Source organism: Schistosoma haematobium, chromosome ZW (genome assembly GCF_000699445.3).
Source record: "Schistosoma haematobium chromosome ZW, whole genome shotgun sequence".
In the NCBI taxonomy this organism is placed as follows: Eukaryota; Metazoa; Platyhelminthes; class Trematoda; order Strigeidida; family Schistosomatidae; genus Schistosoma; species Schistosoma haematobium.
In genome coordinates this window covers 7,446,695-7,468,895 of record NC_067195.1, presented here as the reverse complement: position 1 = coordinate 7,468,895, position 22,201 = coordinate 7,446,695, and the positions used below count along the sequence as shown (strand labels likewise).

The 22,201-nt window shown below is 35.5% G+C and overlaps 1 protein-coding gene across 2 annotated transcripts; it reads right to left on the bottom strand.

The window, feature by feature from the left end:
• Nucleotides 1-1,562: 1,562 nt before the first annotated feature.
• On the bottom strand, nucleotides 1,563-19,153 carry MRPS5_1 (28S ribosomal protein S5, mitochondrial). Of its 2 annotated transcripts, XM_012941943.3 has the most exons (7): nucleotides 18,984-19,153; nucleotides 13,487-14,046; nucleotides 9,508-9,693; nucleotides 6,249-6,438; nucleotides 4,817-4,879; nucleotides 3,904-4,043; nucleotides 1,563-2,643 (listed from the first exon to the last, which is right to left on the bottom strand). In XM_012941943.3, exons 2-7 carry the CDS (start codon nucleotides 13,892-13,894, stop codon nucleotides 2,119-2,121), a joined length of 1,512 nt encoding a protein of 503 aa, XP_012797397.2. In that variant the 5' UTR covers nucleotides 13,895-14,046; nucleotides 18,984-19,153; the 3' UTR covers nucleotides 1,563-2,118. The 2 variants fall into 2 exon arrangements, with proteins under 2 accessions (XP_012797397.2, XP_051070263.1); XM_051210288.1 differs by lacking the exons at nucleotides 6,249-6,438; nucleotides 9,508-9,693; nucleotides 13,487-14,046; nucleotides 18,984-19,153 and having other exon boundaries at nucleotides 3,904-6,034.
• Between the last annotated feature and the right edge of the window lie 3,048 nt (nucleotides 19,154-22,201).

Sequence of the window (22,201 nt, the reverse complement as noted above, 5' to 3'; positions counted from 1 at the left end):
TTCACTAAAATCAAATTTTCTCTATTGTTTCATAGATTTGTGCTTTTAGAATTGTTTCCTGCATGCCTCATGTATTTTGTACCATCATCGTGTTACTAATTCTACTACTCTGAAAATTTATCTCGTATTAATAGGGTATGGCAACTTGAACCGATGTAAATGTGCTAGGTACTATGTTGCATCTGGCTGACTAACATATTCAGAAACACAGGCGTTTGACACAACCGATCATACGAAATATTTGCTATGTTGTAATCGGAACACACTTCATAAGTAAGTTCTAATGTGATGTGATAATTTGGGCCAATATACATCTGTGCTAGTTTCTATACTGACGATGCCTGTCTGTCCTTTATAAGTACAATGTCCTCATCATGAAGCTGCTGCATCAACACAGTGATTTAACTTTCATGTTTTATGTAACTTCGTCGTTTTGAGATTTGTTAGCGGAATTCATGACTTTTACCTCAGTCAATTACTAACACCAACTTGAATAGCCAACATAATTGCCATAATAAACGTTAAAATATTAGGGATTCCAATGTTCAACAAACTACGAAACAATAACATCTTAAAGTTTCAGTGGAGTTCCTGTCAACCTTCAAGTCAATACGGTCTTCAATATGAAATTGCTTTCTCGAGAGACAAATTCAACGTGGTTTTCTACCGCTGATTAATATGTCTTTTGTTGTTATCACCGCTTCTATTGTTTTACTGAAATTGGTCGGTGAAACAGTATAATATTCCCGTCTATGGGGAAAAGTTTCCGAAATATATGATGCTCCACAATAACCTAGGTTTTCTTGGGATTAACTATTGATAGAATGTCCTAAATAAGATTGGTCAACCAAACAGTAAAGGGTATCGAATAATATGTCCAAGATCTAAGGAATATATCAGAGCCATTAATGCTAATCCTATGCTGTGTACCAGAAACTCTTCATGTACTGATTTCATCTGTCTCATGGGCTCCAACTAAAAATATCTCTATAGCCTTACACAACTTTTCGAAAAGACAGTTATCTTCATAATCCAGTGCATTGCTTTCGTTTGTCCATATGTGACACACAAGGGAGAAAGCAAGATCCTCAAATACAACACGGAGAACACCAATCCAATCATACTTGGTGGAGAAATTATGGATGAGGTGGACATGTGCTTCTTCAGACAGCATAAGAGGAACTCCATGAGTGTGTGGAACATTTTCCTCTTCGTGACCGGAGTACAGGAGCACCTCCCCCGTATCTAGCCTTTGCTGTCCAGCTAGGGTCCAATGTGTTTCGCTGATTCCGAGTACTGCCAGTTCGTATCTCCCCATTTTCGTTGCTATTTGACTGGTCTTTCCTATTTACCACATTGTCTGGACGTTCCATGTACCTATAAAAATTCTTGCTCTGGTTGTTAGAAGGGGAATCGGCCACGTGACTTGCGAAGAATTTCGGCTTTCATCCTGAGGCGTCATAATTCTTCCTTCAACTCCCCGGCAGAGTTTAACTGGTTTAATTTATTTAATCTGGTTGGTGTTTTTTAGCATGATTTTTTTCTACGGGATAGGGTTTCTGACCCCATGCCCAATCCTCCTCTTTTACCCGGGCATGAGACCGGCAGTAATTCTAGAAGAACAGGCGGAATTTGATTCAAACTATGAAATATCTAATATTTATCTATCAAAATGCAACTCAATACATAGGATGAGATTGATTTAAAATCCATCGAAATTACCTGAGTCATAAAGGTTACCAAGCATCAAAGTATTCAATTTACGTTGATTTGATGATAGGCATCGTCATTAATGTGTTATAATCAAGCAAAGATGAGCCATACTTCTATCAAGGTGCTAGACGTCACAACATTTATTAAATTTGAATGGTAGAAGACTGAGAAATTAGAGTTAGTTTTCAAACTAAAAATTATATAAGCAGACATGTCTTCGTAATGCTAGCATTTTAAGTCGTCAATATCCTCACTATTATTTTCGGTTGAAACCTATCAAAACCTATGTATGTCTATGAAGTGTATCCTTCAGAAGTATCGGTAAATACACAGAATACAATCAAAATATGAAGTAAAATACCTATTAAAACTTTATTCTAGAAATATATATACAAGCTTTTATAGTTAAACAGAATTTACAGACAATGTTATATGAGCGTTTCTCTCAAGTCTGACAACTTGCTGGTTACGATAACGATGACGTTCTGCTTTTCGCTTAATAACCATGGGGTTAGTAATTTGTCCATGGTGAGATGAACTCTTCTTTAGTGGGACACGTCCTCCCAACATAAGAGCATCTAAATCACGTTCACCTGCTGCTAATAATTCCGAAATATTAGTTTCTGTGGTTGTGTCTTCATCAACACCAATTAAATCATCCAAGAAATTGTCATGTTCTTCAGGTATGGGTTTACGCGGTTTATGATGTGTCGGATTCTGTGGAACTATCAGTGGAAGTCTTTGAGGTAATTCATAAGATTTTGAGTGGATCACAGCAGACGAATCACCAGACTCATTGACATTATTCTTGCTAAAATCATTGGCATGACCACATGCAGGAGATGCCAATACATGTGGATACATATCACGATCAGCAGCAAATTCTACGACGTGAAGTCCTAAACTGTTAGCTAAATCTTCATACGTTTTCTAAAAAGAAAAAAATAAACGTCATAATAAAGTGTTCCGAATACATAGATAAAGAGTTAATGTTTTCGAAATAAGCACCAACAGATCACCCTAATGAATACAAGTAATTGTGTACACAAGCCAAATTGCAAATGAAATCGGAATATTGTAGTAGCAGTGATAACGAGAAAAACTGAGCATTGGAAATATCGTTCGGAAAGATAAAATGGAAAGGTGTGTATCGGAGGAATATTAGGATTCGAGAATGAGAGGGAGATAGAGTGAATGTATCTGAATTATTGTAAATTATTCTGAACTATTAAACCCAAAGTCTCCAACCATTGATTGCGGTTGTCACGTCGAGCTTAACCAAGTAGTCTGAATCTACCAACATTGCTCAGTTAATGACTATATGGACTGATGTTACATCTAGATTTAGTCGCCCCTAGGTCTCATCCTCTAGCCTTTCTTCCATAACAACAAACATTACCCATCAAAGTGATTGGTAGTTAGGCATATGTAACCAATGTCCCTAACCACCTTAGTCGATAAAGATTTATAAACTTATTGACTGATATCGCACCTTTGGCTAGTACTCTAAATCTAACCTCAATGTTGATCACTTATTCGTTTCTCGGAACCGAAAAAACAGGTTTGCATCAGAATATCAGGTTATATGTAAATTAAGAAAATAATAAATTTCTCTTAAAAAACAACAAAAACGTACACTTTTGTCGATAATTAACTATGTAGACAAGATCTATATTGTCAGAGTATTATATTAGAATCCCTGAACATCAGCCAATATTCCCCTTTTTATTTATATAACTAATGTTATGTACTAAAATAATACTTGTAATATACTGTCAGTCTATATAAAAATATTTACAATTTGCTGAAAATAACTAACTTAATGACGGCTTGTACTTAAAATGTAATAAATAGTCAGTGTAACTTATTTAACATCAAATGAATTTAAACTGATATCATAAATAGATGAATGTCAGGCCACCAATAAAAACCTGGGAGCACTGAACGGCCATTTCATCTTGGCATGGTACTCCTCAGCAATGAGTATCCACGATTCCGCACCAGGGACTCGAACCCAGGACCTTCGGTTTCGCGAGCGAATGCTCAATCCTATACTGATAATTAAATGTATTGGATGCATTTCTTTATAACAATCCTATTCTATCTGGTAGTTTATTTTTGGAGGGATTAAACTATATATATATAATTAATAGATAAACCAAATTGTCATTTGAATTCAGTTTTACATACTTGTTGTTTTAATAAACGTATAAAACCTCTGGCTATTGCTTGATAATTATTTGTACTACCTTCAACTCTAGCATACATATCTTTAATTCCAATAACTTGACATAATGTTTTAATCATACGATGACATTTTAGACCAGCACCTGGAGAAAAGGAATAGTACGTAACAATTTATTCACAGAATATATTTATGATACACGATCTGAGAAATTATTCAAAATTAAATAGTACATTAACTAGTTATACAGTTTCAAGCCCATATCCGCACAATTATTGTAACCAATAATTTCGATGGATTGAATAAGTATTAGGTTGGCTTCCACATAGAGTATTAATTGCTGACACAGAGGACTGGGTAGAAAAAGCGGGGAGATAGTCAGTTTATGACTTGGTGCCAATGTATAAAAAAAACTGTACAGCATTTGTCTGTCTTCCACAACTTCCTGGTTAGGATCCTAAAGACAATCCAATTCAATGGCATCAGTTGTTATCAAACATGACCCAGATTAATGGCTAAGGAAGATCATGCTGTGATTTATTTTTGCATTCATAACATTAAGAAAAACTCACTTTATTGGGAAAGATTGTTTTTAGCTGTATTTATTACCTAAAATGTATTCTTGTTAACTTCTTTTCCTTGATTGTACTTTCTAGTACTTATCTCTTCATAATATCTCCTTATTTTTTGTGCCAAGTTGAATAAATCAAAATAATCCTTAAATTATACATATAAAGTATGGTTTAAATTAGAGTAGTCGAGCTTATAATTGCCTAATTAAGTTAACATTCTTTGCACACACACAAACAAACAGGATACACTAGTAAAATTGGTTTACTTTAACCATTTTCCAGAGTCTATTATTATTATCATCATTATTTTGCTTAGAAATTAAGAGATTAGCATGATTAAGCTTACCTTCTGATAGAGGAGCTGCAAAGATTTTACTGTTCCATTGACAAACATATCCAACATGCCATACTGTAATTGATGAGAAAAGTATTATCAATTATGTAGAGAATTAATTATATTTTTAATGGCTGTATTCATGAATCGATGTAAGCTAAACCACCATTGAAAACTTGAAGCACTGGACGGCCGTTTCGTCCTGGTATGGGACGATATGTTATTTGCGCCTATGATTTGTCATATATAACACAAGATTGACAAGTGCTTTCTTGCATACATATTACTAGAAAATCTTATACAAATTGATCAACGTAAAGGTATCGAAAGGTGTGGTGAAAAATAGTGAAATCCTCCTATTCGTAGTAAAATTACATTACACGGTTTGTCGAATGATAACATATATCAAATCTCTGACGAAACGTAGGAAGTACTCTTAGAAAATGCGTAAAATGTTTAAAGCCATCTGTGAAGACGATGAATTAGAAGACTGCTCGTTTTAAGTGAAACAAATGTCTTAATGATGGACATAAAGACGATAAAGATGGTTTGAGAGCAGAGCGACCATCAACTGAATATTATTGAAGCTGTCCGATACTTTATGCCCTTCATAATTTAAAATTATTAATTCATCACTGTCCGGCAACTTATTAGTGACGTAAACTCTAAGAAAAACATTTTAGATTATAGATAAAACATGAAACGATAAGATAGTTGGTGAAACTAACCACTGAGTGGTATTTCAAACAATGAGAACGGAGATATAACAAGTGTTTAATGTTACAAGTGGGGATTATTTTAAAGAGAATAAGATTTATGAATTTCATTTTTATGATCTGCTTTTGACTTTCTTTTTACTCCAGTTCCTTTTTGTTTGTTACCCTATATCGCTTATTAACACTTAATAACCCCTTTTCATTCGCAGTATCCGATATTTCCCGGTTAAATTAGCTCCTCTCTTTTTTCCTCATTTTATTCTCTTGTTTTTTATTCCAATACAAGAGAATTTGGATCTATATTATCAAAATGATATTCTAACATTATTGGTTAGCATGTAAATTGAGTTTTGATTATTGTTGAAGCATACTTGAAACTGATTGACAACAAAATTACATAAATAGCTTCGTAAACATTTGTTATCACATGTCACTGTAAGTGTTTGAATCATCCAGTTATCTTTCCTTCTCGATCTTCCACCGAAATACATTCTATTCCTGACTATCGTTATATACTACTTATGTGGATATAAGTAGCTCACATCATAATACTACCTAACGAGATTAAAATCTGTGACTTACTAGTTAAAAGCTTAGTGATCTAATCATACAATCACCGTTCCTATACAAACTAGAAACACTTAATGGATAACTGCTATATATATATATATATATATATATATATATATATATATATATATATATATCAAAACTTTAAAAAAACGTACATGTTCTTCCTTCTTTAAGATCAAATGATATAATATTTTGTGAGGCACGTAATTTAGCACGTCGAGTTGCAGATAATTTATTTAAAGCTTTTGCTTTACCAATACCACATAAACCTTGTCCATTACCAGTTGCAACAACAACTGAAAATCGACGATAACGTCCTTTTGTTGCAGTCACTGTTGCGACAACCTAAATTATACAAACAAAATTTATTAGTATTATCCAATAACTCTATTGATTTCTATAACTAGAAAATCTAAGTAATTCAGTATGTCAACCATAAAATTCCAAATGTATAAATGAAATTAACTCACTGGATCGATAAGAAATCTCATTTAGGTTGAGATATCCGACCCAGGACGTTCGGTCTCTCGCGCGAACGCTTAGCCTGAGTTCGAGTCTCGTGCGCGGGATCGTGAATGCGCATTGCTTGGGAGTCCCATACCAAGACGAAACGGCCGTTTAGTGCTCCCAGGTTTTCAATGATGATTTAGCTTAGATCGACTCATTAATTTAACTAAGAATTACCTGAAAATTAGCCACGATTATTTTAACTTTGTCCTCATACTAAATTCTTGTTATGAATGGTTTATAGTTTATTAAAAGCTAAGCAAAAACCACCGATATTTAATTACTTAGACTATTAAAACTGATAAATATGAGATTAAAGAATAAAAATTTTTATGAATTATTATCAGTAACTTAAAGTTTCGTGAAATTTAGAATCAGAGTTAACTGCACAAGTATTCATTCATATAACTACAAAGTATTCTACTGTATTCTTTACGAGTACTATTAACTTCTAACTTAAAATACTAGTTCAAACCCCTAATCTCAATAACTACATTCTCCTTTTTTGGAGGGATAAAATATTCATTTAAATCACATGAAGTTTGATCGATTGAAAATTGTTTTTACTGTCTTGGAATTATTCTAAGAGTCGGTGAATGTTGTCAGTAAGGTATATCTTCACTCGGTTATGATTTGTGAACTTTATTTTTAATATTGATAATAACGAAAGAGACTCATTGTGTCACTGAAGAAAGAAGGCAGTTTAGCGAGGGAAATTTTCTTCTAGACGATTTCACTTACTCAAGCTGTACAATCGTACTTACTTATTTACGCCTGTTACTCTCAATGGAGCATAGGCAGCCGACTAGCATTCCCCAACAATCGTAATCATAGTTTAATTTGATAAAATAGTGTTCTATAATAAGATAGAAATGTGCTAATTATTTTCTTAAAAAGCTTGAAGTGGCATGCTATCAAGAACTGAAAATCAGATACTTAAAATTATGTAAAAATTGGCTGGTGAAAATGTGGTAAGATAAGTCAATTATTACATAACTTCCTTTTGAGTCCAAGAGTGAATATCAACTCTTGGATGCAAGTAAATCCAGCTGAGGAGTCCCAAACAGGACGAACCGCGCGTCAATCTGGATTCCACTGCTAACCACCATCCATATGCTTGTGACTTAAGGCAATATCGAGGCAATCCGTACAGAAAGCACATATACCAATAAGAGACTGATTAAATGCAGTCCTAAATATCAATCGGAAGATTCAAACAAACAATACTAAAATGAATTTATACTACTTAAAGTTTTTTTTGAAAATAATTAGCACCTTTCTATCTTACGTTCTAGCAAATAGCATTAACTATAAATACGATTGTACAGCTTAAGTAAAAAAAATCTTCGAGAAGAAACGTTTCTACGCCGAACTGTCTTCATTCCTGATAATATTGTCATTTTAACTGGGAAACAATTCATAATTGTATACACAACGTATTGGAGTAACAGAAGCAATTTCTGTTTACTGAAATTTATTCATGGTATGAGTTGTGGTTTGATAACTGATGCATATTATCATATTATGAAAGGCAAATTAACTTGCTGTTCTCCTGTTTTGATTAAGCAGATTTAGTACATAAAATATTTGGATGGGCTAATAATGAGTAACAGGACACCACTTAGCGGCTACATTGAAGTTGAGTAAATTCATAACACCTAGAACTAAAACTTTTTCTTGACTGTATTTACACATTCAAAGTGAATAAAACAAGCAGCTATTATAGTGTTATTAAATGTTGAATAATAATAATAATCAGCCCTAATGGGTTGATGTCTGACGAAATCTCTGCACGAATTCAAAAAGCGCGTTTGGCTTTTGCCAACTTACGTCACCTATGGCAAAGGCGAGATATCCGTCTATCAATTAAAGGACGATAATACTGCGCGGCAGTTCATTCTGTTCTTTACGGTTGCGAAACACGGCCAGTTAGAGTAGAAGATACTCGTAGGTTACTAGGATTTGATCACAGATGTTCTCATCTGCTGGGATCACCAGGTAAGCAATACTGAGGTTAGACGCAGGGTATTAGCGAATAATGCTGAATCAGTTGGTGAGGTTGTGAATCTTCATAGACTGAAATGAATGAGACATATAATACGTATGCTCACCCACCGATTACCACTGCGCACACTGCTGACGAGTGTTGGAGACGGTTGAAAGAAAGTTAGGGGCGGCCAAACCAAAACGTGGCATCAGGCCATGTTGATAGATCCAGACTACTTGGTTGGGGTCGGCGCGACTGTCGTAACGAATGGTTGGAAACTGGGTGATGTGGTTCAAAATCGATCACAATGGGGTAGGCATATACACTCTTTGTCTTCTCTTAAACCATGAGATTACTTTATACCTTTCATTCTACGAACTAATTCTTTCTCTCTGTATCATATCCTTATATGCAATCTTTCTTTTATATATTACTGCCACTGGAGTAATTGCTTCTGTGAATTAGGTAATCATCTTGTTGTGTTAATGAGATGTGACAACTTAGACTGATGCATATACGTGCCTGGTCCTACGTTGTAACTGACTGACGGAATAATAATGTATGGAATAGTGTTAGCTGGGAAATTATCGAAAATCAGGAAACATTGAACATTTTTTTTTATCAAAACAAATAAATCTTCATAAACTAATTGATCCCACTAGTGCATATGTACATCTATAAATATTACTGAACTCAATTACATATACAACATATACATATACAGCACGCAGCTACCAAGTACACACTGATCAGTAACACTTTAAGTTAAATTTATTGCTTCTTAAGCTGATTGATTTTCTCCAGACAACAAGATAGAACTATGTAAGAAAGTGTTTTAAGTTATGGTTTAACAGATGAAATTTAGGTGTAACATATATAATAAATATATATAATCATTTCTTTTGAAAAAATGAATTTACTTTTGACTCGATAACAAAACAATCGAAATCTGGGTTATTTGGTGTAGGTGGACCAACAGATTGTCCTCCCAATAGCTTTCCTGTCCAACCACGTTGTAAAGGAGTTAATTTCATGCGTTTCTTTTTCACGGCAGATTTATTACGAAGCATTTCTAACCTTTCGAAATACTCTTCATTGTAGTCACCCTGTATAAAAGAGGATGAAATAAGATCATGCTAATGACATTGAACAAAAGTGTTTAGTTAATTAACAATTTATAATAAAAAGCAATCAGCTACAACAGGTAAAGTTTAGACATGATTAACAAACATTTACATACTGGATTGTTTATCATAATAAACGAAGAGAGATTAAGGTAAACAACAAGAGGTCAGGTTGGGGTTAGAAGTTGAGTAAGGATTGGAGTTAGGAATTATGGTTAGGGTTAGAAGTTAGGCTTATAGGTTAGTGTTAGTTTTCTTTACGTACCGACGTCAGTTAAAATGCAACAATGTTTTATGGTCAAACTGATGAATTGATCTTGAGGAAAATTCGAGAAACACTGCCTTATATCTGATTGGCTCTTCCGTAAAGTGTCCTACCACAGAAACATCTTTGACTATGCCGTAAATCATATCAAAAATATACTTAAAAAGTAACTATGGCTTCAGATACAGTCTGCATAAATGAATATCATCCAAATAACTACATGAATTATAGTATATACGACTTGATGATAGAGTAAACAAACATTTTATTATAGTTTATTTCCAATTTTGACATAAACAACAGAACGAACTGAAGAAGCGAAGAAAAAAACCTAATGTGCCCTTTAAAGAAATAACTATTTTTATCTTAAATAATCGACAATGTCTGAGTTTTTTTCTTCTCTAGTAATTTATTCAGAATGTTTCACTATTTGAAGTAATACTTGATGTTGACGTTGTATAAGATTTATTATTTCAAAGATACTACTAATATTAATAGACAAGTAGGCCCTAGTTTGTCCTGAACAAAATTAAACAATGACTGGGAAATCATAGTTGAATATAGTTACTAAGACAATACAAATAGTTGGGGGCAAGACATAATTTCTGTTACATAAACTTTTCACGAATGTGAATATCTATCCATTACTTTTTATTAATTTTAGTTAACTGTATGATTTACTTTATTTTAATCCATATCGTTAACAAGAGCAAAGCAAGTAGATTTAAACTTGTCCAAGGTTTGTCAGTACAATATTCTTACGTTTAGCAAAAGATGAGTAGAATATATAACAGTTCGTTTTGCTCTACAATCATAAGTCATGATTACTGAAATAGAAAGATGCTTATGGATATTCGGTCAAAAATATTTCTGACGCACTCCACATGTATGATTAAATCATAGAATGAGCAAGGTGGAGGCTATGCGTGGAGTCCTATGATAAAATATGCGAGTCGAGATATGGAAGTGCGCACTTAAAACATTTATGATGGTTAGAACATGTCGCATATATTTACCTACGCATGTTACCCCTCGTGGAGGAGCATGAGTCGTCTGCCAGCATTCTCCACCCAACTATATCCTGGGCAATATTTTCTGGTTGTTTTCAGTTGCTATTGATCCTTTTCATGTCTGCTTCCAATTCCAGAAGCAATGTGTGATTTAGCCTTACATTTTTTCGTTTCCCTTCAGGATTCCAAGTTAGCGCTTGCCTCGTGATGTAGTTTGATGATTTTTGTATTGTATGTCCTATCCACTTACAGCATCTTTTCATAATTTCCTCTTCAGACGGAAGCTGATTTGTTTTCTCTCACAGTAGGCTGTTGCCGGTGGTATACAACCAGCGGACAGTGAGTATCTTGTGTACAGTCCCACATGATGTTTGTGCTGACGATGTCGTTCAGAAGAATGATGGAAGCTCCACAACCAAACCATCCAGCTCAGAGAAAAAAACTCCATCAAAATAATCCACCTGAGCTACGAATTTTCTCCACCATCTTGTGTAAACAAATGTTTATAAATACTCGTGCATTTTTGATAATGGTTGTGGTAGTTCTCGAAGTTTCAGCTTCGTGAAGTAGAACTGTGTTGGCGTTCGTATTGAAGATTGTGACTTTGAGATTGGCTGACAGTTGTTTTGAGTTCCATATGTTCTTCAACTGTAGGAATGTGCTTTTCTTTTTCCAATCCTCGCCTTGACGTTTGCGTCGGATCCTCCTTGTTCATCGATGATGCTGCCCAAGTACGTTAAAGTGTCCACCTCTTCAAGAGTTTCTCCACCAAGTATGATTGGATTGGTGTTCTCCGTGTTGTATTTGAGGATCTTGCTTTCTCCCTTGTGTGTCACATATGGACAAACGAAAGCAATGCACTGGATTATGAAGATAACTGTCTTTTCGAAAAGTTGTGTAAGGCTATAGAGATATTTTTAGTTGGAGCCCATGAGACAGATGAAATCAGTACATGAAGAGTTTCTGGTACACAGCATAGGATTAGCATTAATGGCTCTGATATATTCCTTAGATCTTGGACATATTATTCGATACCCTTTACTGTTTGGTTGACCAATCTTATTTAGGACATTCTATCAATAGTTAATCCCAAGAAAACCTAGGTTATTGTGGAGCATCATATATTTCGGAAACTTTTCCCCATAGACGGGAATATTATACTGTTTCACCGACCAATTTCAGTAAAACAATAGAAGCGGTGATAACAACAAAAGACATATTAATCAGCGGTAGAAAACCACGTTGAATTTGTCTCTCGAGAAAGCAATTTCATATTGAAGACCGTATTGACTTGAAGGTTGACAGGAACTCCACTGAAACTTTAAGATGTTATTGTTTCGTAGTTTGTTGAACATTGGAATCCCTAATATTTTAACGTTTATTATGGCAATTATGTTGGCTATTCAAGTTGGTGTTAGTAATTGACTGAGGTAAAAGTCATGAATTCCGCTAACAAATCTCAAAACGACGAAGTTACATAAAACATGAAAGTTAAATCACTGTGTTGATGCAGCAGCTTCATGATGAGGACATTGTACTTATAAAGGACAGACAGGCATCGTCAACACAGAAACTAACACAAATGTATGTTCGCCCAAGCTGTCACACCACATTATCAAAACGAAGTGAAAATAACAAGCCAAAATGCAAGACGTCGGAATATTGTAGTAGCAATGATAACGAGGAAAACCGAGTACTGGAAATATCGTTCGAAAAAACAGAATGGAAAGGTATGTATAAGAAGAATATTAACGTTCAAGAATGAGAAGATAGAGTGAATGTGTCTGAATTATCGCAAAGTATTCTGAAATATCACCTCCAAAGTCTCCAACCACGGACTGCGGTTGTCCCGTGGAGCTTAACCAAATAGTCTGAATTTACTAACATTGCTCAGTTAATGACTTTATGGAAGGATGATACACCTTGGTTTAGCCGTTCCTACACTCCCAACCTACTTCGATATCGACTAACATCGTGTGATGATATGTAGAAAAAAATAACCAGCAAGTCATTCACAGTTCAAATTTAAATTTTAAAATCTTCGGTCAACACATATTTGTTCTAGATTTTACGTTAATTATGACTGACTGATTTTGAATTTATATTATAAATAAAATTTTTAGCTTCATAGTAGACAACCATTAAACAAGGAACAATTGAATTGCAAAATGCAATATTTTGCAAACAAGTAAATATTTAAGAACATAAAAATTGGACTATAAAGGATAATATATAATCTGTTCCTTAAATCTGGTAATAATATAAATCTAGATCTGGTATCGAACTGTTTAATGAAAGAGCAGTTGATTTCAAGGAATGGTGAATAACTTGCGAGCAAAACATAAAAACAAGCAGAATAACTCAATAATAATATTTTCTGACAAGTTACTAAAAGCCAATTAAGGCTATGGATGTTTACAATTAGACGATTACAGGCGCAGTTAGACACCATTAAATACAAACCGATTTATAAATTGCTATTTGGTAATCAAGTACTTACTTTCTTGATAGTTGAAGATGCAGGAGTATTAAGACCAGGCCATTGTATGGAGGCTTTGCCGAAACCTAATCTCTGTCCCACATGAAGATTTATTTTTTGTCTTGTAACTCTGCGTTTTCCTCTTGCACGTTTTTTTGAGCCTCCTTTTGGTCCAGTTACACCTTCCCATAACATATCACTAGGATAATCGCTGAATATAGTGCTGTAACGACATGGAACGTAGAGTCCTAATGCGGAAGCGGCATTGTATACGAAATTATAAGACTGTGATTTCACTGGGCACAAAACAGGGGATCCAGACAATCCTGACAGTTGATAGTTGGCAGAAAAGAATCTAGTTCCACTTGAGCATAAAGTAAGCGGTCTTAGACACAACACATTAGTTGTTAGACGCCGTAAAGCCATCATTTCTTTTGACTAAGTTACTTTTATTTCGAAGCTTCTTTTTAAAATTCGACAAGTGTTGGAAAATAAATACTATCCTGAACGGCTGATATGATCATAAGCAAACAAATAGCAATCTGGAAGAGGACGGAAATTGGTATTTCGAGCAAGCTAACCTAAAATATAATATAAACATTCAGATACGAACTAACACAAACAAATTACGTTGATTACGACAGTTTTTGATACATAATGTACTAAAAAGTAAAATTTGCTATGAGGACGTATGATAACTTTTTTATTTTATACATACGTCTACTAGCTTTACAAAGAAAATGTTGTCAGGTTTTACTGAGTGTTCAAACAGCTCTTAGAAGACTAAAAGTTGCCCATCATCGCGTTTTAGACTATATATTAAATCCAAAGGGCCGATTGTGTAGTTTGATTTGACCGTGTAGTTAACTTTTGACAATAGTTGTAAATATTAAGTTAGAAACATCTTCGAAGTATTATTCACTAACAGCGAGACCGCTGGGTGTAATGCTAAGGTTAGGAATGAATTGTTAGGGAAGGACAATGAATCAGTTTATGGTTTCGTTTGATGTGACATCATTGTTTACAAAAATATCACTTCTTGAAACCATAGACATAATTTATCAACATCCTGATATCCTACCTCTACCAGCAATAGAATTCAAACGTCTATTACTCTTGTGTACAAAAGATGTTCAGTTCCAGTTCAACAATACTATATACCGACAAACCGATGGTGTAGCAATGGGAAGTCCGTTAGGCCCCGTCCTAGCAGACATTTTCATGGCTAACCTCGAAAGAACCAAGCTCAAAGGAGCGATTGATGAAATGATGTATTATTCGAGGTATGTTGATGATACATTCATCTTATGTAATAATCAACAACATGCAACAAATCTGTTAAAGTTTTTCAATGAAGCTCATCCAAATATTCATTTCACTATGGAACATGAAAAAGAAAACATGTTCCATTTCCTCAATATAGCGATAAAACGAAGAAAGGATGGCACAGTTCAACGCTCAGTTTATAAGAAAGACACATGGAATGGTAGTTATCTCAATTTCAACAGCTTTTGTCCAATCAATTATAAAAAGGCGCTTGTCAAAACACTGTTTCATAGAACAGAAAGAATATGCACTGCCGATACAATAGAAGAGGAAATTATGAATGTTAAAAAGTGTTTAAGAAATAACGGATACCCATTGAAATTCATTGAGAAATATGGAAAACGTGAAGATAAAATACCCAAAGAAACTACAGTAAATAAAAAAACCTGTTTTTATTCAACTCAAGTTCAAAGGCGATAATGTCACAGGGTCAATCAATATGAGACTAAAAACTGCACTGACAAAAACATATCCTGCAGCTAAATTGATTGTCCTGTCCAAAACGACATGTTCTTTGACACAATCAAAGGTCGACAGGTATCCCTTTCATGTTACCACCAACTGTGTATACAAATTTACATGTATCTGCCAAAGCAGTTACATTGGTAGAACAGAAAGGAGAGCCTACGTCCGATTCAAAGAACATATTCCGAACAGTTTGAGATCAAACGGACTAAAAGCATCTAGCAGCGCTGTCGCAAGACATCTCCTTGACACAGGACACGAAGTCGATATACTGAAGTCCTTCAAGGTGATCAACAAACAATCAAATTCAAACCTTTTGAAATTCGCGGAAGCAATAGCAATCAAACGTTTAAAACCAGATCTCTGTATACAAAAAGAAACAGTAATAAATCTTTCTTTGCCCTGGTAACATTCACCCCACCCCCTTTTATTTTATTTATTTTTATTACGTCATTTCAACTCTTTCTGAATTTTATAATTACATCACTCATAACTGACCAATTTCAATTCATATCTCTCTTTATTAACATTAATCTATTTTCAGTTACTTCGTTACATAATCGTCTAATGTGTTTTAATTCCATGATTTCTAATCACTATTTCAATTTCCTGGAACCTTCCCTCCCAAACTCTATATATTCGAAACAAAAATTTTATGACCTCATTAACTCTAACGAAATCTTTACCACATTATGTTACATATATTCATCCTTCATCGCCCTCCGTTGTATAAGTATGTCAATATCTATAATAACGTTGAATTTCAAATATTTTAGGTTGTAAGCAGCTGATGAGAACCTAACGAAATAAAATGAATTCATATTATTCTGCACCAACCTTTGTTCTTACTCTCTTTAAGATAATGCACTTGTTGACTGAGGTGTTTGATGTATGTGGGATACACGACCATAGGCCACCTACAGAGATGTAGAGTAGTAGCTAGAGTAGTCTCACTTCAAAGGTGGCTGAGGGTGGTGTATGGGCATATCGTCAACCAACGAATTCCCTGACTGTCAAACTAGGCTTCGTTTGGAGTCCCAGAGTTCTTGTTTGGGGTTTGTACAATGATCATTACCTATGGTTGTAGACTTTAAGTGACAAGGATGAAGATGTTGCAGTGTTGTCGATACAGGTATATTAATAAATGCGGATGCATTCGCTATTTGTATTTGAATTTTAAAACCCTAACAAACGTTTATTTATTTATATCTTATCTTTTATGCTTACTTTGCACTGTCATACAATCTATTGTAATTTCGACTGCTTTGCTTTTTCATACCTTATAGCGCAGGCTCATAAGTAGTAGGACAAAGGTGAATGTGACACAGCTTTATAATCAGAAATCCAGTAACGACACAACACACTGGTCTTAGACGTCGGATAGTGGGAAACTGACATCGATGACTGAAAATAGGTTAACTAGATCGACGGAATGGAAGCGTCAATGGAACATTATTGTAATTAGATAGCTTGTGTCATAAACATTATTTCTACAAGACCTAACATTATGTAAAATATGAGGTTAGAGTCAATAAGTATGAGGTCAGGGAATATTTGCTTCTACATACGCACTAGTCAAGTAAAAATATATAACGGCGAGACTCTAATTTAAGGACGACCTTTGAACGAATCTTAAATGACCTTGACAATTATTAGCCAATCAGAAGAAAGTTAGTATAAAGTGAAAATATATTATATGAAAGTAATGAATTACAGTGGATATTCTTCTTTTACATGATTTAAAAACTTGTTAAAGTTTGATTAAGGTTCAGAGGTTCTGAATTCACAATGCATATGGAATAGAAACTCGTCCATTGGGTTAGGGTTAGGTTTACAGGTAAGGTTAGGGTTAGATGAGGGTTAAGGTTTAGGGTTAGGGTTTAGGGTTAAGGTTAGGGTTAGGGTTAGGTGAGGGTTAGGGTTAGTTGAGGGTTAGGGTTTAGGGTTAAGGTTAGGGTTAGGTTTAGGTGAGGGTTAGGGTTAGGATGCTAACATACGAGTTTTTAAATCATGTAAAAGAAGAATATCCACTGTAATTCATTACTTTCTTTTAATATATTTTTACTTTATGCTGTCTTCTTATTGACTAATAATTGAAATTGCTCAAACGCTTCTGATTGGCTCGTCCCTAAATTAAAGTCTCGCCGTCCCATCTATTGTAACCTCTCGTTAATCACCTACTCTCTAAAATCCACTGTGAACCAATCGTATGTTAGCATCGCGTGTTGAACTTGGCTCCGTGACCTTGAAATCGCTCGAACGCTTCTGATTGGCTCCTCCCTAAATTAGAGTCTCGCCAATATAACTAAGGACACATACCTAATAAAAAATGCTTGATTAATGATGCATACATTTATAAACGACATGTAATTAACTATGTTGGAGTATCTCTATTCTTCAGTAGTAAGGTTAGGACATGTAGCTCATACTTACTACCGAAAACAGGCAGTATTGTGCAACGTATTTACCAAGTGGACCTTTACAAACTGAGATCCCAGCCACAATTTTAGGACACATATTATTGATGATCCTCCGCTGGCTGAACAGAGAAGGGATTGAACATGAGACTTGAGTGATACAAGCTTAATTTAATGGCCAATTGGACACCCTATGCATATGTAGCCTACTGAGCATGTAATGAGAAAATATGAACGCGTAGCTTTAGTCCATCTACTTTACGAATTACTAGTAAAAAAAAACAAAGTATTGAAGTGTGACAGACCTCATGTGGGCAGAAACACAATTACATTGAATCATTATTGGTCTTTGTATTACTTAATATGGACAATGACCATCTCCATATAACATTAACTATTCGCTTCAAAAATACGACTTAACCACATGCAAAACCAATAGTATAAAGGGAAAGATCAGTTATTAGGTTGCGGCTAAGCATTTTGATTATATCAACAAAGAACTTTGAAACCATAGTTTAATAATAAACCGATCAGATTCAAAATAGCGACTCTCGAATTTTGGGGCGAATACCGTTCACTCATGTGCTGAAACAGTATTTTGGCATTATATATGATGACAATTTTCAATGAAAGTCCATATGACTAATTACTAACCAAAACGGTGGTACTAAAGTTTATGGCGACTTATAAGGAATGCTAAAATGATCATGAAACATTTCACCCACATACTAAGGAGAAATAAGGATTAGGAATAAGGATCAGGACTTACAGTTGGATATTAAGGTTGGAAACTGAGCTTGTGTTTTTATGGCGAGATTATAATTTATGGATGAGCCAATCGGATTTAAGGTAACAGGTCTTGGATTTCGGTGCGAACATTACTAATTCATTTGGATAAATAGAGTTTTAGTATTACAGCTTATGTCAGTTTGTGATGAAAACACTAATTCTGATTTCCAACCCCAACCAACAACTGTATATCATAATCCTAAAACCTCAAACTGGTTTATAACCCTCATTTAACACTAGAACACTAATGTATACCAACGTATACGTAGGTTTACGTTTTCACACTCACTTAAGCGTCACTCAAAGTTCGACCGTAAATTATGGCGTCACCAATCAAAGACCTACAATTGTAAATATTATAGGTTCGTCCATAAATAATAGCTTTGCAACTAAACTTATAATTCTATTAATCCTAATCCCACACATTGATTTACAACACTCTTTTGATGCTAGCAAGTGATTAAATTTTATTAAGGTTACGTTAGCATTACTCAGAAGCCGTTTATAAAATAAACTCTCACCCAAATAACTTAAGGAAGCAGAACTTAGCCTAACGGTACAGCTGAGCACGCTGTAACGCAGTTGATTGTAAACTGCGCGTCTCACATCATATCAGATTTCAGAATCTAATCTGTGTGTTGTGGACAGAAGGCCTATGACTCATGTTATCTGCCTTCAAGGATCTGTCCGTGAGTGTCTAGTTTTCTTTTGAACGAGTCGATTAAAGATGCGGACATCACTGCTACTGGTAACGTGTTCCGAGAATTGATGGCTCGGTGTGAAAACTTGTATGCCACTGGTAATTTCAAATGGTTCAAATGGTTGTAGATGGAATAGAACAAGCATTCGCTTAACGGGATTACTTGTCTAGTAGCAATGGATCACCAATACCTCCAGGCAGGAACCTAGGTATATTAACAATAAAGGAAGAAAAAGAAGTAGGTAAACCATAGTAAGATACAAACCTTAGTCCTTAAGAAAAGGTCAGGTTGCCTCTTAAAAGACTCCTAGGAAGTTGCTTGAACCGGTCCAGCCATCAGCGAATTCCAGCATTTGACAACTCTTAAGAACTAAAAGTAATGTCAACAATCAGTTCTTCTGTGTTGTCTCCTATTTCTGTGTGGTACCTCTAAGTTTTATGTTGGAGCTAAACTTAATTATGTGTTTAAATGGATGTCAAGAAGTGTTAAGGATACTGTTAGTTATTAGAAGGTCACCTCTAAGACGCCTGTACTCTGATGGGTAAAGATTTAGTGAATGGGGGCGCTCCTCATAAGGCTTGAATTTGAGTCCTCGAACTGATTTCGTGGCTCGCCGATGGATACGCTCCAGAATGTCCTTATTCTTTTGAAGTGAAGAAGAAAATACTATATTTCCGTATTCTAAATTAAGACGAATAAAACTGTTGAAAGTTATGTGGAAAGTTCTTCCGTCGAACTGGCCAAAAATGCGCTTCAATGTTACTAGTACAAGGTTTGCTCGAAAGGCATTTTTGTCACAGTTAGCCCAAAACTTCAAATCGTAGGATACCAGGACTCCTAAATCTTTTTCAACTTGAGATACTTCTAGACAGGAGTTTCCTAAGTTTTGACTGTAATCTACAGCATGTCTCAGATGGACTACCTTACACTTCGAAGTGTCGAAGGTAAGTTCGTTATCATCTGCCGAACTTTGAAGTCGAGTCGGATTCTCTTGAAGTGCCAAATCATCCTCTTGGTTTCGTATCTCTCTCCAAAGTTTCACATGAACAGCAAAAAGCAATAAATCTGACGATACCTGTTGTGAAAGATCATTTATATAAGTCGAGAAGAGAAGAGTTCCTAGTACTGGACCCTGGTAGACCCCAGTAGGACATTCCATAGCCTGGAGGAAAGTGAAGTTAACTCTGGTCTTAAAATGTCGATCTTTTTAGATGTGAATTGAGCCAGTCAATTAGAGTTGATTTGATACCCAATCGTTTGAGCTGATTGATAAGGCATATTTGGTTGACCCTATTAACCAGAGTCAAGGTAAATGACTTCAACCTTCCCCTTGTGATCAAGGATGGTTGTCCATCTGTCCACCGCAGTCAGCAGAGTGGTTATACAAGAATGACTCTTCCCGAAACCATGCTGTTGGTGTGAAAAAAAGTTTTCGGATAATTAATAGTCGTGTATACCGTCGCATACCAGTGACTCCACAATTTTTGAGGGTGTAGAGAGAAGTACTACCGGTTGGTAGCTTGAAGGTTTTTTGCGTCAACCTCCTTTGAAAATCGGTGTGATGTGAGCCAGCTTTCAAATGTCCGGTAATGTACCTCGGCTTAGCGAGTGTGAGAACATCACGCTAAGCGGTGTTGCCAGAATTGAAGCTCCTTCCCTCAGTATAGCAGAATGAACTATATCCTAACCGGGAGAAGTGTCCTTTTTAGATGCTGCAGTTTCCTGTACACTAAGTCAGAGCTCAGATTCATTTCGAAAAGCCCTGTGGAGTTGCAGATAGAGCTTTCATCAATATAGTTAGTGTGGGTCGGTTGAAATATCCTAGAGTATCGTTCAGCCAAAAGTTTAGCGGCGTCGCCTTCCTTGTTGGTCGGGCCATTAGGACCTAGCTGTTGTGGAACTCCAGCTTTGGCTTGTCAAAGACAGGCTGCCTAATGGATAAGCTTTTCGGATTGGAGACAAATTCATCCACAAGCCTTATCTGGTAATAAATCCTGTCTTCTCTTATCACTTTAGTTATCAATTCATTTGTATTCCGCCTAACAATGCCTTTGTGGCTTGGCAACAGAAGAGTGCGGTTCTTGATGACTAGATTGCTTGTAGATTTTGGGGAACAGACTGCTTTAGAGCACATAAGATCGCTTGCAGTAATAAATCCCAATAAGCATCCACATCAAGTTGAGAGTAAATTTTCCAACCCACCTGTTGTAGATTGTTCCGTAGAGCTGATACATTCAGCTATTTGAAATTTTAACGCCTGTCTTTGGTTGGATGTCTTTGATATTTGTGTAAGAGATCCGAAATGTATTTAGATGGCTTCTTGCTGCATCAATAGTGACTTTGGCATCGTTCTCAGTCGAAGTCTCACAACCCGAAAACTTACAATTTTTAGGTTCTTTTCGTCATCATCTAACCTACGTTATAGTTCTTTCTGTAATATTAAGTCCCGTTCATTAGGAAATTTAAATACGACTTTATTATTATTTACTACGTCATTTACTCACTCTTTTATTCCCACCTTATGTATCCTTATTTTTCGACTTATACAGCAGCTCGCCTATGGTGGAAACTCAGTTCTATCTAAACGTTCTCGAGTCACTGCCTGGTTGAAAATTGTATGCTACCACCAAATATGAGTACTCAAGCAGTTTTTCTGAAAATACGTGCACCATTCAAATTGTCTGCCTTCATCGTTCGCACACTTATGCAGGTCGGACAACAGATAGGGCTGGCTATGTCTTAATATCGACGTTTGTTGTCTATCCAAGATCCGTATTTAAGACTATAGTGAAGTACTAAAAATTCGCTCTTCATCTGTCGCTTCGAAAAGCTTGTTTTACGTCCGTTTATACGGGGACCGAACGTCATGTAATGAGTCGGTAGTTGTCCCAATCGTTAAAAAGGTTTCACGTCGTTGGTCAGATTGGTTGATCGGATGGTGCGGCTAGGCCTTGCAGGCGTGGTCGCTGTTGAGTGATACCTCATATCTTATACCCATACTAAATATATTGTTCTTTCTCCGGCCTGAATGAGTTCTC